At 38.4% G+C, this 14,839-nt stretch overlaps 4 protein-coding genes across 4 annotated transcripts; 1 reads left to right on the top strand and 3 right to left on the bottom strand.

Moving 5' to 3' along the window:
• The first annotated feature begins 236 nt into the window (after nucleotides 1-236).
• Nucleotides 237-2,598, top strand: LOC108823470 (inositol-pentakisphosphate 2-kinase). The gene is made up of 7 exons (XM_018596688.2): nucleotides 237-522; nucleotides 805-1,008; nucleotides 1,092-1,239; nucleotides 1,314-1,357; nucleotides 1,440-1,550; nucleotides 1,665-2,258; nucleotides 2,338-2,598. The coding sequence occupies exons 1-7, from the start codon at nucleotides 427-429 to the stop codon at nucleotides 2,476-2,478; spliced, it is 1,338 nt and encodes a 445-aa protein (XP_018452190.1). The 5' UTR covers nucleotides 237-426; the 3' UTR covers nucleotides 2,479-2,598.
• Nucleotides 2,599-4,928: 2,330 nt separating this feature from the next.
• LOC108834699 (splicing factor U2af small subunit B) lies at nucleotides 4,929-6,295 on the bottom strand. The gene is made up of 2 exons (XM_018608024.2): nucleotides 6,146-6,295; nucleotides 4,929-6,010 (listed from the first exon to the last, which is right to left on the bottom strand). The coding sequence occupies exon 2, from the start codon at nucleotides 5,991-5,993 to the stop codon at nucleotides 5,124-5,126; it is 870 nt and encodes a 289-aa protein (XP_018463526.2). The 5' UTR covers nucleotides 5,994-6,010; nucleotides 6,146-6,295; the 3' UTR covers nucleotides 4,929-5,123.
• Nucleotides 6,296-7,566: 1,271 nt separating this feature from the next.
• LOC108834698 (uncharacterized) lies at nucleotides 7,567-9,289 on the bottom strand. Its single transcript, XM_018608023.2, has 3 exons — nucleotides 8,807-9,289; nucleotides 8,522-8,707; nucleotides 7,567-8,088 (listed from the first exon to the last, which is right to left on the bottom strand). Exons 1-3 carry the CDS (start codon nucleotides 9,230-9,232, stop codon nucleotides 7,732-7,734), a joined length of 969 nt encoding a protein of 322 aa, XP_018463525.1. The 5' UTR covers nucleotides 9,233-9,289; the 3' UTR covers nucleotides 7,567-7,731.
• Nucleotides 9,290-10,119: 830 nt separating this feature from the next.
• LOC108825362 (phosphatidate phosphatase PAH2) lies at nucleotides 10,120-14,110 on the bottom strand. The gene is made up of 11 exons (XM_056994397.1): nucleotides 13,245-14,110; nucleotides 12,601-13,177; nucleotides 11,961-12,511; nucleotides 11,806-11,879; nucleotides 11,622-11,706; nucleotides 11,434-11,520; nucleotides 11,279-11,351; nucleotides 11,138-11,181; nucleotides 10,926-11,054; nucleotides 10,510-10,611; nucleotides 10,120-10,433 (listed from the first exon to the last, which is right to left on the bottom strand). The coding sequence occupies exons 1-11, from the start codon at nucleotides 13,974-13,976 to the stop codon at nucleotides 10,380-10,382; spliced, it is 2,508 nt and encodes an 835-aa protein (XP_056850377.1). The 5' UTR covers nucleotides 13,977-14,110; the 3' UTR covers nucleotides 10,120-10,379.
• Nucleotides 14,111-14,839: the final 729 nt, after the last annotated feature.

The following is a 14,839-nucleotide window of genomic DNA, read 5'->3' as shown; positions in this document are numbered from 1 at the left end:
GAAATAAAGATGAAACTTTATATTTAGGAATATATAGATGAATGGTATAGTTTGAGAGGTACGATGATATATGATAGTTTTCGTAAAAGAAATATATTGTCGATCCAGTTTTATATATATTAAAGTTTTCTAAAAGTTGAATTAACAAAAAAAAAACAATAGAAAGAATAAAAAGTACGACACTAACAGGTGGAGCTTACCCTCTCCACGTAGACAGAGAATAGGAACAAATACGCTACTGTCTGTCCGTCACAGGTCAGCTTCGATTTGACTCTGTGCAAACCCCACGCCAAATAAAGAGAGAGCCCCCACAGAGTTTGATGTAGTCCCTCCTCCTCCTCCACAACAAACAAAGAAGACAAGGAAGGAAGCCTCGATTTGATCGATCCATCTTTGTTCTCATTCCTTTTAGAATTTGCAAGAAAGATGATTCTGGAGGAGAAAGATGCATCCGATTGGATCTACAGAGGCGAAGGAGGTGCCAATCTCGTCCTCGCCTACGCTGCCTCCTCTCCTCTTTTCGTTAGTCCCTTCTTCTTTCTATCTTCCTTCTTCGATCGTACTGTCTGACCAAATTTTGATTTTTATTTGTTTTTTTTCTTTCTTCAGATTCTATTTTTAGTGTTTTCTCCTTTTCTTCTATTTGAGTCAAAGATTCAGAATCATGTCTTTGGTCTAGTAGTGTAAACGTTACTAAATCTTATTATTACTGTATATACTTTTCGATTAATATTATTATTTGAATTTTGTGCTTTTGATTGTGATTTGTGATTTAAAAGTTGTTCTTGTGGACGAATCTTTTAGGTGGGGAAAGTGATTCGCATTCAGAAGGCTCCTAAAGCAAACAAGACTCCGAACGGTGTTGCGTCTGTTTTAACAAGCAATGAGCAGCTTCTGTGGAGGGAACACAAGGAGCTCATTTCATCGCCAAACAAGGAAGTCGTTGAACAAAGATACGTTAAAGATGTGATCATCCCACTCTTGGGTCCTAAACATATAGACCCCGGAGTAAGTTAACAACTCCTTCTTTTTTTTGCTCTTATCAGGATTTTTTGTTTAGTAAAAGAAAAAGCTGATGAGTATTGTTGCAGGTACGCGTTTCTGTGACCAAGGAGTTTCTTGAGTCTGTTGATAAGAAAGTTACTAAGCAGCGTCCCCCGTGGCGTGTCAATGCTGCTAATGTTGATACTAGTCATGACTCTGCTCTTATTTTGAATGATCATTCCCTTTTCTCTCAAGGTAAAACCAAATTATCATCAGAAAGTTGTGCTCGTCCTTGATTATTAAATCATTCTTAAAACTATATGTGCCAGGGGCTACTAGTGGTGGTGGTGACTGCTTAAGTGTTGAAATAAAGGTACTCTTCTTTCTTTGATAAAAGTCCTTTTCATTACGGTCCTTTTGACCTAAACTCACTGTCCTTTGATTCCATGAAGTAGCCCAAATGCGGATTTCTCCCAACCTCAAGGTTCATTAGTGATGAAAACAAACTCAAAAGAAGCGTCAGCCGTTTCAAAATGCACCAACTCTTAAAGTTGGAACACAACGAGGTAAACAACACAGAACTTGTATCTTAACAACAGGGCCGAGCCGTCTTGGCCCTCAAAATCTCAGATCCGGCCAGTGGAACTTTCTTGTCTTATAAGTATGTCATTATACTGCAGATATCTGAAGTAAGCGAATATGATCCTCTTGATCTCTTCTCTGGATCCAGAGAAAGAGTATCAGAAGCTGTAAACGCCTTATACTCCATCCCACAGAACAACTTCCGAGTCTTCTTGAACGGTTCTCTGGTATTAGGCGGTTCTGGTGAAAGCACAGGAAGAACCAGCCCCGAGACTGCACACGCCTTTGAGGATGCACTCAAAGGCTTCATTGAAACAAGCGATGGTCTTAGAACAAAAGGCTTTCTGCAGCTAGTGTCGGATACTGTATATGATTCAGGAGTGCTCGATAAGCTTCTTGAAGTCCAGAAGCTGGACAAGCTAGACACTGAAGGAGCGATTCATTGTTATTACAATATAATCAACCAGCCTTGTCCTATATGTAAAGAAGCTGGAACGTTGGAGGAGGAGGAGGAGTCTCTGCACTGTTTACCTTTGGATGAAAGCTTGAAGATCGTCAAGGACTATCTGATTGCTGCAACTGCTAAGGATTGTAGTCTTATGATCAGTTTTCGATTGAGGAATGAACTGGATTCCGCACCTTCTTGTGATGCCGTCTGTCTAAAATCGACCAATCAGACGTTTGATTACAAGGTATGATCCATTTATAACACATTCTTTGTTTTTGTGGTATCTCATTTTAAACACAAGGTGTGTGTGGTCTCTCTTGTAGGTACACTTCATTGATTTGAGCTTGAAACCATTGAAGAGAATGGAGGCATACTACAAACTGGATAACAAGATAGTTAGCTTCTACACTCGGAAGCAGAAGGGAGAAGAACAAGTCAGCGATCCAAAACGTTCAGATAGCTAAAGGTCATGGATTGTCTCATCCACCACGAGTTTGTTTGTTTGTTTATTTTGTTGTTGTTAAAAGATGAAAACGAGAAACCCCAAAAGGTGACTGTTAATTTCACGAAATACTTGCATCAAATGTTGGGTTTATTAAAACCCTTTCGACCAATACTTGTTTCTCTACCTCTTTGTGTGCTTTCATGGACTGGTAATCATAATGATGTGAGGACCTGAACAGACAGGTTCGGTTGTTTGGACAGTTCCTCATTCCACTTTGAGTCGGCGTCTTTTGACCAGTAAGGCACCATCATCGCCCACCACCAGTGGATACAGCCTTGGCAACTCCAATTACAATACCCTTCTTGCGCCTCAAGGGTATGGTTGACACCGGTTTCAGGATGAATGGTCATCCTTGCAATCTCCTGTCTTATGAAGTCATACTTCTTCTTGATCGCTACCTCAGGGTTAAGACCTTCGATTGGGGACCAGTGCCAGGTCCTGCTTATGTTTTCCCTCACCACCAAGCTCTTCGCCTCACTCTGGTCCCCATTCCTAATGTTGAAGCCAGTAAGGCAAGGGATAGGACTCATGTATTGGTGGGCAATGGGCATTGGTTTCAGTCATCCGGTTCAGTCTCCCGGTTCTTAAGCATGCTTCTGTTAATTTTTTTTTTCGGATTATTTTTCGAGATTATTTTTTGTTTTAGCCCTATTTAACATCTTTAGATTTACCTAAATATCTTATCCAAGGTCATATAGGAAAATAGATAACAACTATAAAAAAGGTATATGATTGTCTTAGTTATGAAAGAAAACAAACATATTCTGCGTTCTTATTAATTTCTTTCCTTCTGCTCAAACTTATCCTGGTTTCCTATTTTAGAGATATGATCGACCCTTGTATTATTTACTTTATTCTATTCGTTATTTACCTTGTGCTGATGATTACAGAGCCAGTTTGTTCGACATGGAACGTAGCCGGCGGTGGTAGTGGTGGAGGCGGAGGTAGTCGTGTCCATGCTTATGAACGCCGTGTGGAGGAGGAGGAGGAGGAGGAGAAGATGGTGGAGAAGGTAGAGAAGATGGAGGTGGAGGAGATGATTGTTGTGGTGGTGGAGGACCTGGAGGTAGTGACAGCGGAAGCTCGGTGATTGTGGTGACTGCTGAAAATTCTATATATTTAGACTTTATGTTATTTTTATTTTATTATAATTCTTTGAAGAGAGCTATATACAATTCTTGTTTTGGGAGTGATAAACCTCTTTAGTCTTTAACTCCGCCTATTTTCTTTTTTGTGTAAGCTCAAACTTTTCATTCATGATTAAAGAGTTATAAGGTTCAATGCCTGTTTGGCTATGGAATCAGCTAAAACATTTGATGTTCTTGGAATAAAATTAAACCAGATAAAGCCAAAAGGTTGGGATAGAAGATAGATGTCTTTTAAGATTCCTGCTATTTTCAAATTCCTGCAATGATTATTGATTAGGTTGATTAGAACCTGAGATTCAGAGAAAATAAAGAGGAAATCTTTTCCACGACTAAAACATTTGATGTTCTTGGAATAAAATTAAACCAGATAAAGCCAAAAGGTTGGGATAGAAGATAGATGTCTTTTAAGATTCCTGCTATTTCCAAATTCCTGCAATGATTATTGATTAGGTTGATTAGGAAATCTTTTCCACAATTAAAGACAGAAATTATGATTTTTCGCAAAACCAAGGTTTCCGCTATAAAAGGCGAAGTCACCGAAAGCCAAGCTTTGCACACTCAGATGAGGCGTTCCAAACAGCATCAGTGTATAAGCATATGAGAAAGCGTTGTTTATGGAGAAGAGTCAAACATCTAAGTCAGGTTGTTTTTCTTTTTCTGTGATGATCAAGTTCAGCGAATCCCATGTTTTATCTGCCTCTCTTATCGCTGATTAGGAGAAAGCGTTGTTTATGGAGAAGAGTCAAACATCTAAGTCATGTTGTTTTACAATTTCTGTACAAAACTCTCAGAATCTGAAAAAAAGTCTCACAACTGTAACCAAAAAATTTGTACGAATTTGTTGATATATGCAGCGCGTTTGGAGGATTATCTTTGCAGATTAGCTTAAGCTGAATCTAGATGACACAAAGTTCAGTGTGCTCTAAGGTATAATACATCAGTATTAGTACCTCAAGATGTCTTGCTGCCGCTTAATCACTTTGAATTTTGAGTTGAAACAAAACAGTACGTACAATATGTCGTTGCTGACGCTTAAACACTTGAGCTTAAACAAAGCATTACCTACAATATGACCTCTAAACCAGTCAAGCTATGTTAGGCCTATTATTGATGTTACTATACTATGCATGTTATCCAAAACAAACAAGTGAACTGGAACATAAAAGTTGATGAAACTGCCTAGAAACAAAATTTCTCGGACAGTTCTACAAGATGACAGTATGTTAAAAACTTGTAAGAAAACCTTAAATAGGGACAATAATGAAGAAGAACAACAAAACTACCAAAGGATCCATTCCACACGACACGAACTAGTTTCTAAACAAGAAAAAAAAGTAGTTCACCTTACTTTATCTAAGGAAAGCCAGTTCTCATGCCACTCTCAAGTTCTAAAAACAAAAAACACCAAATAAAATATCCATTACGAGACATAATCAAATCCAGCCAATAAAACCTTTTAAACTCCCTCGTCTCGTTCACGGTTCCATTGCTCAATCCTCGCCCTCCTCTCCTCGCTACCTTCTCTCACAACAGGAGGGCTTCTGCTCCGTCTCGGGCTACCACCACCACCATGTCTCCTCCTTCCACCACCATCCCTGTCATGCCTCTCCGACCTATCACTGCTCCTTCCCCCATTCCCATGACGGTCACCACGGTCACGCTCCCTCTCCCTAACATCCCCTCCTCGCTCCCTCTTGCGCCTCGGGCTCACACTCCTGCTCCTGCTCCTACTCCTGCTCCCACCACGCCTGTACGACCTCCGATACCTCCCAAACAGCTTCCTCCTAAGCTCCCTCGAGATCTGCTTCACGTGCATAAAATTACAATACCCGCCGCGGTTACAGTTATCCTCCTCATACTGCCTGCAAGTCGCCTCCCTAAAATCCGTCACGGGCGAGAAATCAGCGATAATGGGCCGGCCCGAATAGAACCTCCCCTGCAGGGCCTTCAAGGCCGCGGCGGCCTGGTCCTCCTCCTTGAACAAAACATAGACGTTGCCAATCATGTGGTCGGCGAGGTTGTCGCAGACGTTGAGGCTCTCCATCTCGCCGAACTTGTCGAGCTCCTCGAATATGTCCTCGTAGAAATCCTCGAAGTGGGCCTGGATCTTGCTCGGGTCCAGGGGCTGCCCCTGGGGGTCCACCCCGGGGGTGATCATGTCGGGTCTCTGGTACATGTTGGAGAGGAGGAGGGTTGGGGAGATTGTGGGACGGTTGTGGAGACGCGAGCATCGGTCTCCGTGACGGCACGCGCCGATCTTGAAGTAGAAAGGGCAGTTCACTCTGTCCTTTTCGGTTCCGAAGATTGATGCTAAATGCTCCGCCATGCTTTCGAAATCGTCACCTGGAATATATATGATTGAATCAATGAACAGATCCGAGAATCAAAGCGAGAGATAAAAACGAAACAATCAAATCGATGGATAGAACGAGAATCATCTAAACAGATCCGTTTAATCAGAAGAAGAAGAAATAGTACCGGGGAGGATTAGGTGTCGCCGATGAGGAGCTGTTGATTCCGATCGCGATCTAGGGTTTAGGTTTATTTGTGTAGGCGGCGACTCGCGTGAGAGCGGCCCTAAAAGAGAATGAGGTAGTATTATTATTAAGGGGTTGGTTTGCAAATAGAGGTTTCTTTTGGGATAAATGATTAAATTAAATTTGTTTTATCGATCCTCGCTATTAAGGGAAGTTTGCTAAATTAGATCCCGGTTTAGTTTCTTTTTTTCTCTTTGAGATCCCGGTTTAGTTTCTTTTTTCTCTTTGGGCCAGATAATACAGCTTGAGACATATATTGATCAGCTGGAATTAGTTCCTCCACTTGGGTGAAATACATGTGATCATGTTCGTTTGGCAATCGCGTTAACGACCAAAGTCTGGGATTAGCGACAACAATTTGATGTTGCTACAAGTTATTCGTTTCAATGTTGCGTGTTTGATCGGTAGTAGTTATTTTATTCATTTAATGTCGTTGAACCGATCGACATGATTTATCATTGTGTTATTTGTTTTGTTATCATGAGCGAACAATTGTTTATTTAAAACTATTTATATTTATTTTAAATTTATTTCTAGCTATTTCATTTTTATCCATTAATTTATAAAATATAGAAATAAGAAATATAATCATAAACGAAACTGAATAAATTTTTATAACTAAAAATCAAATGTTATAAAACTAATATACTGTATAAAGGTTTTTACAAAATCAAATCAAGTATTTAGTAAGATAATCGATCTCACTTATTCGATTTACTAATGATATAATCACATATATCTATAATTTAAAAGAAGAATAGCTTAAATACCCATATGGTTTGGAAGCTTGATATCTTGCACTAACCTTTTTTATTTTGAAATTTAAAAAATTAAACTCGGATCAATAATATCTTACACTAATTTTGTAGGCTATATATATACAAGTAGGTCGGTGATAAGAATAGATATTTACAAGTAGACATTTATTAACGTATATATATTCATATTAACAACCAAATTCACAGATGAAAAAAATAATAATTTAAGACTAATTTAAAAAAAAACAGAAATTAACCAAGAAGTTAGAGATATACTTTCCACTCTCTGAAAATGAGAGTGAAGAAAGAGAAAAATTCATCTTTATATGTATAGAATATATATTAACTATATTAAAATGAAATATAAAAGTTAGTAGTTATCTATAAATATAAACTTATAATTTTTTGAGTTTTAGAATAATAAAATGTCAAATATGAAGATATAATATGAATCCAAAAATCAAAGGATTTAACTTGTTAAAATATATGAAAATTCAAAATTTCACATATATACCTTGCCACATTATTTTTATATAGTAGAATAAGAAAATAAGGTCGATATTTAGGATTCAAGAAAGAATAAATTGATGATAATAAAAAAGAATAAATTAAAAATGTGAATCTTTCTCATTCACTGCATCATTGACAAAAATATTCTCCATTGATCGTAGTCCACTCACATAAATTAAAGAACATATTAAACCCACCGACAATAATTTTGACACGTTGCTCAATACGATTCTTGCACTGTCAAGGGTTGTCTTTATTGTCAAACAGAAGTGACGGTGCAGTTGTTCGTGAGTGCAATGTGTTTATTGAGTTTCTTGTGTTCGAAGTTAATCAAACACACGATTCTCTTGTAGAACTTGGGATGAACCAATTTTCCCAACACGTAAGCATGAGATTTAACGGTGAAGTTTAACCTCATCGGCACGGGAGCAGGAGGTGCCGGTGGCTCGACGATCACGATGGGTCCTTTCTTCTTCTTGCTGCTCTTTATTGGAATCGGTGCAGGAGGTGGTGGTGGCACTAAGGTAGAACCACTTCCGTAGAGAGGAGTCTTGTCTCCAATCATATTTACTATCACTGTTCTTTGGCTTTTTCTTGATTGGTAAAATTTCTTAATCTGCAATCACAAAAAAAGAAGATTTAAGTCAAAAAGTGACAACCGAACTTTATTTCAGTTGTGGTATTTTAGCTATTCTTAATATTTTGAGTTATTTTAGATTGTTTTCTCAATAATAAAACATTATTAAAAGAATGTGCATTCCTGACTAATGCATGTGATATTAGCAATTATCAACCGACAACATTGATCTAAGACAAACAAAAAACCAAAACGGAACCGAATATTTCCAACTTGAACCGGAAAAAGTTGGTTTAATCATTTTTTTTCTAAAACTGAAGAAACCAAAAATTAATATCCAACCTAAAATCATCTGATGACAGCAACAGTTAACATTAATGAACATGAATTCAGACAAATGTTAAAGAAGTTTAAGATTAATGAACATGAATTCAGACAAATGTTAAAGAAGTTTAAGATTTTTTGAACTTACAGTTCCAGAACCAATAGTGATCTGAGAGAAACTCAGATCGATGGGAGAAGAAGTAACATGAACACCAAAGAATGTCCCCGTGTTACGGTACATCATTCTCAAAGTCGCGTTCATCGTGATCATGTCGGTTCCTATACCTCCCGCATCTTGTCCAGCTTGGACCTTAAGTTCCTCAAATGTTATACTCTACAATTCGATTCACAGATTTAATTAAGCACACAAGTCCGGTTTTTGGATCTAGGATCCGATCTGAGTTATTTAAATAAACAAAGATTCACTAACAACCTTGACTAAGATCTTAGGCTTCTGAGGCTTAGCAGCTGCATAAAGGATCAAAGAGAAGAAAGCGAAGAGCAAGGAGAATCCAACAACGAATGCTAAGACATAGCAACGACGAGGCAAACCTTTATCTTCTCTGTCACCATCATGGAGCAAACCTTCCTCTTCGATCATTGCGAACTTCCTGTCTCCACCGAGCGGTTTGCGCTTGGAGCCGTTGATCTTGGAGAAGCGGCTGGAGGAGGAGTGAGAGTGCGGAGGAGATCCCATCGGGCTGAGGACGGGAGTCGAGTGGAACGATGTTGTGGTTTTCTCTCCATCGTGCGAGTCACGCGAAGGAGATTGCACGAAGTAGGCTGGTCGACGGGGAGATCTAGTGGGCGATGAAGCAGAGAGGCTTGTCACCTCTGAGTCTGCTGCATTGGTGTGCATCTTGACTCTTGAGATTCAGGAAATGGAGAGATGATGACGGAAGGGGTGAGTTATGTGCTTGTTATGTAATGAATGGTTTAGTCAGTCATCGAGTGGAGGAGGGGGCCACTAAGATAATTATTGCGATTGTTAATTAATATCAAGTGACCTATTAATTTTGTTTTTATTGCTTTCTTCTACTACTTATAATGTGATCATTTCTTTCAACTTACCAGATTGGATCGTTTTTTTTTGTATTTATGGATCAGCCGTCGGTTTTTTGGTGAAGTAAAGAAATTAAATTTTGAAAGCCTAAGTTACAAAAAAAGAAAAACAAAGAAATTAAATTTTGGGGAAAAGATACGTCAATTTATTTTAAATTGGAAGCTGTATTTTAAATAGTAACAGTGTTTTTTTGTTGTAAAAGTTAAAATTTGGATCTAAAGTCTAAACAGTAACAAAATGACTGACTGAAAAATGATGTAGTTAGATTTTGGAAGGAAACAATAATGACTGCACATGGAACTTGGAGTATACTAGTATTCACTGATTTTTTTGTGTGTTTCTATTCCATTCATGCTAGGCTTAGAGTTGATTGAAAGAATCACGAATTATTGAAATTGATAGCTTAGATTAGGAAAATTTATTTTTAGTTTTTCATTTAAGTTAATCTTAAAGCTTGAATTTGACTATACACCTTGCTCATGATATCTAGATTGTTAAATTTATTGAAAGTGATTATTTAAACACCTGAAACAAACTTAGATGAGCATAATTATCTTAGCCAACATGAATTAATTGCTAGGAGTTTTGTAATGATTTTTTTTTTCTTTTGCGAAACCAATATTTTTTATTGTGCTAATATGGATACTTTACATGGATAGAAAACTCTCTAATTATATGTTAGATTTGTGTAAATGTATATTTATTGTTTTTTAAATTTCAAAATATTTCCAATAACACTGTCCACATATTAACTATATTTATATACAAGTATGCGCGTACATCGTAAACCCCTGTGATATGAAACCAGTGTGACAAAAAAGCAAAAAACAAAAATTACCGTGACCCTTTAAAAGGAGATGGATATACTAGCCCCTATACTGAGCCGCCATTTGTTATCTCTATCAGCTAATCTCTATTTTCTTCAACACAATCATCACCGTCATCACATAAACGACGGAGGAGGCAGTTTCCAGAAATTCCATGTGTTAAAGTCCTCCTGTTTGTAAAAGTTCTATCACAAAATCCGCAACATGGGAGAAGAAAACAAAACTTAGAAATATATTATATTATACCCGTTCCGAAGAGGTGGTTGTAGCTGGGAATATTCCGTTGACAAGAGCATGAAGATTTGTGTATGACCTTGTATCCACCCTACGATTCACAGCTACTTGCCCCTGCAAGATTTGCAACTGTTTCAGTGCCATTTTCTGCGTTTCCGTTTTTACATGTGAAATTTATTTTGCCTTTTAGAAACAAAACATTTTTAGTGTTTCCTGCGTATTACATTTACAGCCTAACGCCAAACGCAAACTTACAAACTGTAAGTTGAGTAAAAACACTTTGAAGTCATCGTTTAATTTGAAAGACAAAACTAACGCAAACAAGCAATCGAGAGATGGAGACTTAAGGCAATAACTTGTTCAACAAAACGTTGCTAATTCGTCTGTTTTTTTTTTGCTGATGAGTTTAAGATCTTAAGGATGGGTACCTTGGGGTTAATAGTGAAGATCTTTCCCCGGGGGATTCCGACTTCAAGGTAGCTTATCTCATCCGTATTTCTGTTTCCAAAACCAGCATAGAATGGGTTGTGTTCAGGAGGAAACAACGCTCGTATCTCCTGTTCAAAAGAGTTAAAAAAAAAAACAATTATATAGCTGTTCACAGGACATAAAAGATAGAAACCGCACAAAACTAACTAACCGCCAAGCAAGAAATCTTGAATTCATGAGGTGCTCTTCTAATTACTGTAGGGAAAGAAGCAAATCATTAAAATAAAAGATCAACAAATCATATGACAAAAGTCAATGTTTTTTGATATATTCCCGAGGAAACAGATTTTACCTTCACGATACAAAGAAGGAAAGACGCCATCAGGAGAAATAACAACAGGCCCATCCGGCAATGCTTTTCCATCCTGGCATTTGCTAGCTTATTATGATTAACAAACCTGACTAGGTCCTCGAGTTCAAGAATGCGTTTTTGTCTGATTTACTTACCTGCTTGAGATTAACTAGAAACTGTCTTGTGATTGAGGCCTGAGAAATCGCACGTGCGCTTAAAAACATCAACTGATATCCATTTTCCTGTGGAATTATTGGTAAAGGCAGAGATAAAATGAATCTTTTGCTTTTGTTACACTGCTACCATTTGTAATAGTAACAACCAGAAAATCACTTGAGCACACCTTAACAGCAGAAAACAAATGTGTAACACCTGTTTGCGACCAATCTATTCCAACCAAAGGCATAAACTGGCCTAACACATCCGATCTATAAAAAACATAGAGAAAATTAGAAACAGAAGCAGGTCCAGGATTTGGCGGAATATATGCAAAAAGACATCACACAAAATAAAGGTAAATCCTCTACCTTGTGATGGTACCATCTACATCTGAGATAACTATCCGAGCATTCCATTTCCATAAGTAAATCCTCGCGTCTACCTGTCAAATTAATGAGTTTGTGAGCAACACCAAGTGGGAACTCTCCACAGTTACTTGTAGTAAAAAGGATAAAATACCCACAATATTGGTGGAGAACGTGAAATTCACAGTATTCATTCCTTCATTAAGGTCTAGCGAAGCCAATTGTTCAGAAGTTGGAGCTAATGCCCTGACCATCTTTTTCACTGGTCTTGGCAGAGGCTTCTCTTTTTGTTTCTCCTCAGGTTCACCAGCGTCCTTAGAAGAACCTTCACTATCGTTCCTTGATTTTTCCTTAGAAGAACCTTCACTATCGTTCCTTGATTTTCTCTGAGAGAAAGGCCAAAGCTTCCAGCTTCCACCCTCAGGAGCTGATACATCCCCAGGTTTCTCATTCCGGTCAACAGCTATCATCCCCTTGGGCTCAAATCCTTGGGCACTCCCAAATGAAAGCACTCCTAAGATAATAGGAGCTGCTGCTTCCCATGGAAAATAGCAACCACCAATCTTCAATATTAGCTTATCATTCTCCAACACTGATGGGCCCAAAGAAGCAAATGTTTCCATATCCAGTTTTTCTGAATTGAAGGCCTGAGAAGCCGCTTCTGCTCCCATTTTTTCATGTAATAAGTGCTTGCAGAAAGAGAGCTCGACTGAGAATGGAGCAAACGTTAAAAGATTATAGCATCCCACATCATATCTAAGGGAGTTTATAAAGGTAAAGTAAGTAATACTTCCTTACCCACTTCAGGATTAGCGACAACATGTGTGAATGCCTTAAAGTTTGGGCTCCTCTCAGCAAAGCTTTCTGCATCTAAACCCCTCGAGCAAGACTCATCTCCTCTCGAAGTACTGGAACATGGGTCAAAAGACTGGCTCATAGGCTGACAAGGACTGGCATCCATATCATCACTGTCGTGAAGCCGCATGATCGGTAACGATTCTACCAACCGCTCAACCTCTTCTCCAGAGACATCATTCTTCCTCTCTATGTCAACCGCCTCTGACAACACCTTTGAGTCCTCAGGACAGATCTCTTTCCCATCAACTTTCACCGTATGAGGAGAACTCGACCCTCCGGAACTACTCTCAGCAGGTTTACAATCGTCAAGATCATCGCTAAATGAAAACTGTTCCTCTTCCATCTCTGGTTGCAGGACGCCACTTGTTGACAGATCTCCCATGGTGATCTTACTCTCATCTTGAACAAGAGAGCCAGTACTGCTCCCTTCATGAGAAGTGCCAATGCTCCACAAATCCATTTGGTCAGCTACATTCTCCACAGATTCAGGAACACTCAACATTTCTTGCTTAGAATCCTAATGCAGACACAAAGCTATTAATTTTACCAATTACCAACAAAATGAGATTCAATAGAGGACTAACCTGTGCTCCAGGCTCATTTGATTCGACACAGACGACGTCTACTTCCCCACTCCCTTCACTAGCAATAGAGAAGACAGCACTAGTGGAAGCATTATCAACAAGAATAGCATTCTCTTCACAGTAATCATCCACATTGTTACTCTCACGAAAATCCTGCTCCTTCTCGTCAAGATACCTTAACGTGGGAGACGCAACAAGAGGCGTCTCCAATATCAAATCGCTATCTACTAACTTCTCCTCCACCTCAACCACCTTGCTCTCCCTAACCGATCTACCACCAAACACAAACCCTAGAATCCCAGGCTTAGGAGCAGGACCATCATAGTTACAGCTCTTAGACTTCAACGGTAACTTAACCTTATCATCATCATCATCGTCGTCGTCATCGGCTTCGTCGCCGGAAGATAAATTGTAAACCTCCGCGGTGGCGGACTCTGAGTCTCCTCCGGCGACGTCGTCGGATTCTCGGAGGAAATAAGCTTGGCCGGTGTGAGCCAAGTACATGTTGAAAGGCGATTCGACGCCGTTGACGTCGATCTTGATGAGGTTGCGCTTGTTCTTGAGAACGCCTTGGAATTTGCCGAAGCGGACGTACCAGGGGGAGGATCTGAAGGTGCCGTCGGGCTGCTGGACGACGATGATGTCGATCGCGCCGCCGAAGGGGTGGAACGGGCCTGAGACCGTGCCTACGCCTCGGTAGATGTAGCTCCCGATCCTTCCCACCGCGTTCATTTGTGTCTTTTATGAGAGGATTTTGAGAGAGAAAGTCAATTCGATTGGAAAGTGGATTGATCGTCGACCATCATCATCGTCTTGCGGAAAGAAAAAAAGAAACGAAATTCAAATGAGGAGGAAGAGGTTGATGACGGGGCAAAAAGGGCATGTTTCGTCGTTTCCTAGTTATCCAGTTTTTCTCATTTTCAATTTCCGAATTTTTTTTTAATTAATCTTTATTTTTTTTATAAACATGGTAAAATATTATTTAAAGTACTTATTTTTTTTAAAAAATAATCTATTTAATTAATTATTATTATATTTTAAAAGTAACACATTATTAATTTATTTTTATTAGTTCAAAACAATATTTTAGATTCAAAACATAAGTTGACAAAAAAAAGATTCAAACACACAATTACTTGTTAAAATAAATATAAATTTTAAAAATTATTAAATGTATATTATAAATATAAATATAATATACATAAGAAAATATATTATATAACTAACTCAAGTGATAATTTTTATTTAAATTATTTACACTTCTATTTTGAACAATATTATTTAAACTTCTCTTTTATTTTTTTTTTAACTTCTCTTAGTTAATTAAAAATATGTATATTGGTACACACAAATTGGAAGCTTCATTGTTTATCTATGAAGTTGAAACATTTTCGTTTGGAATGTTCTATATGTTCCTTCTTTAGTCTATGCACAGACCCACGACGTACCATTGGACTCTGGTGAAACGACTTCGCTGATATCTTGTTGGGACAATGACCCATTAACATGTGCCTACATAGTCTATATCGACACATCTCATCGTTTAATTCTAAAGAAAAATCAAATAGGCGTGGCTCGATAATCTACCCGAAACG

This window comes from Raphanus sativus, chromosome 9 (genome assembly GCF_000801105.2).
Source record: "Raphanus sativus cultivar WK10039 chromosome 9, ASM80110v3, whole genome shotgun sequence".
NCBI classification, from domain to species: Eukaryota; Viridiplantae; Streptophyta; class Magnoliopsida; order Brassicales; family Brassicaceae; genus Raphanus; species Raphanus sativus.
This window is presented reverse-complemented; position numbering and strand designations above follow the sequence as displayed.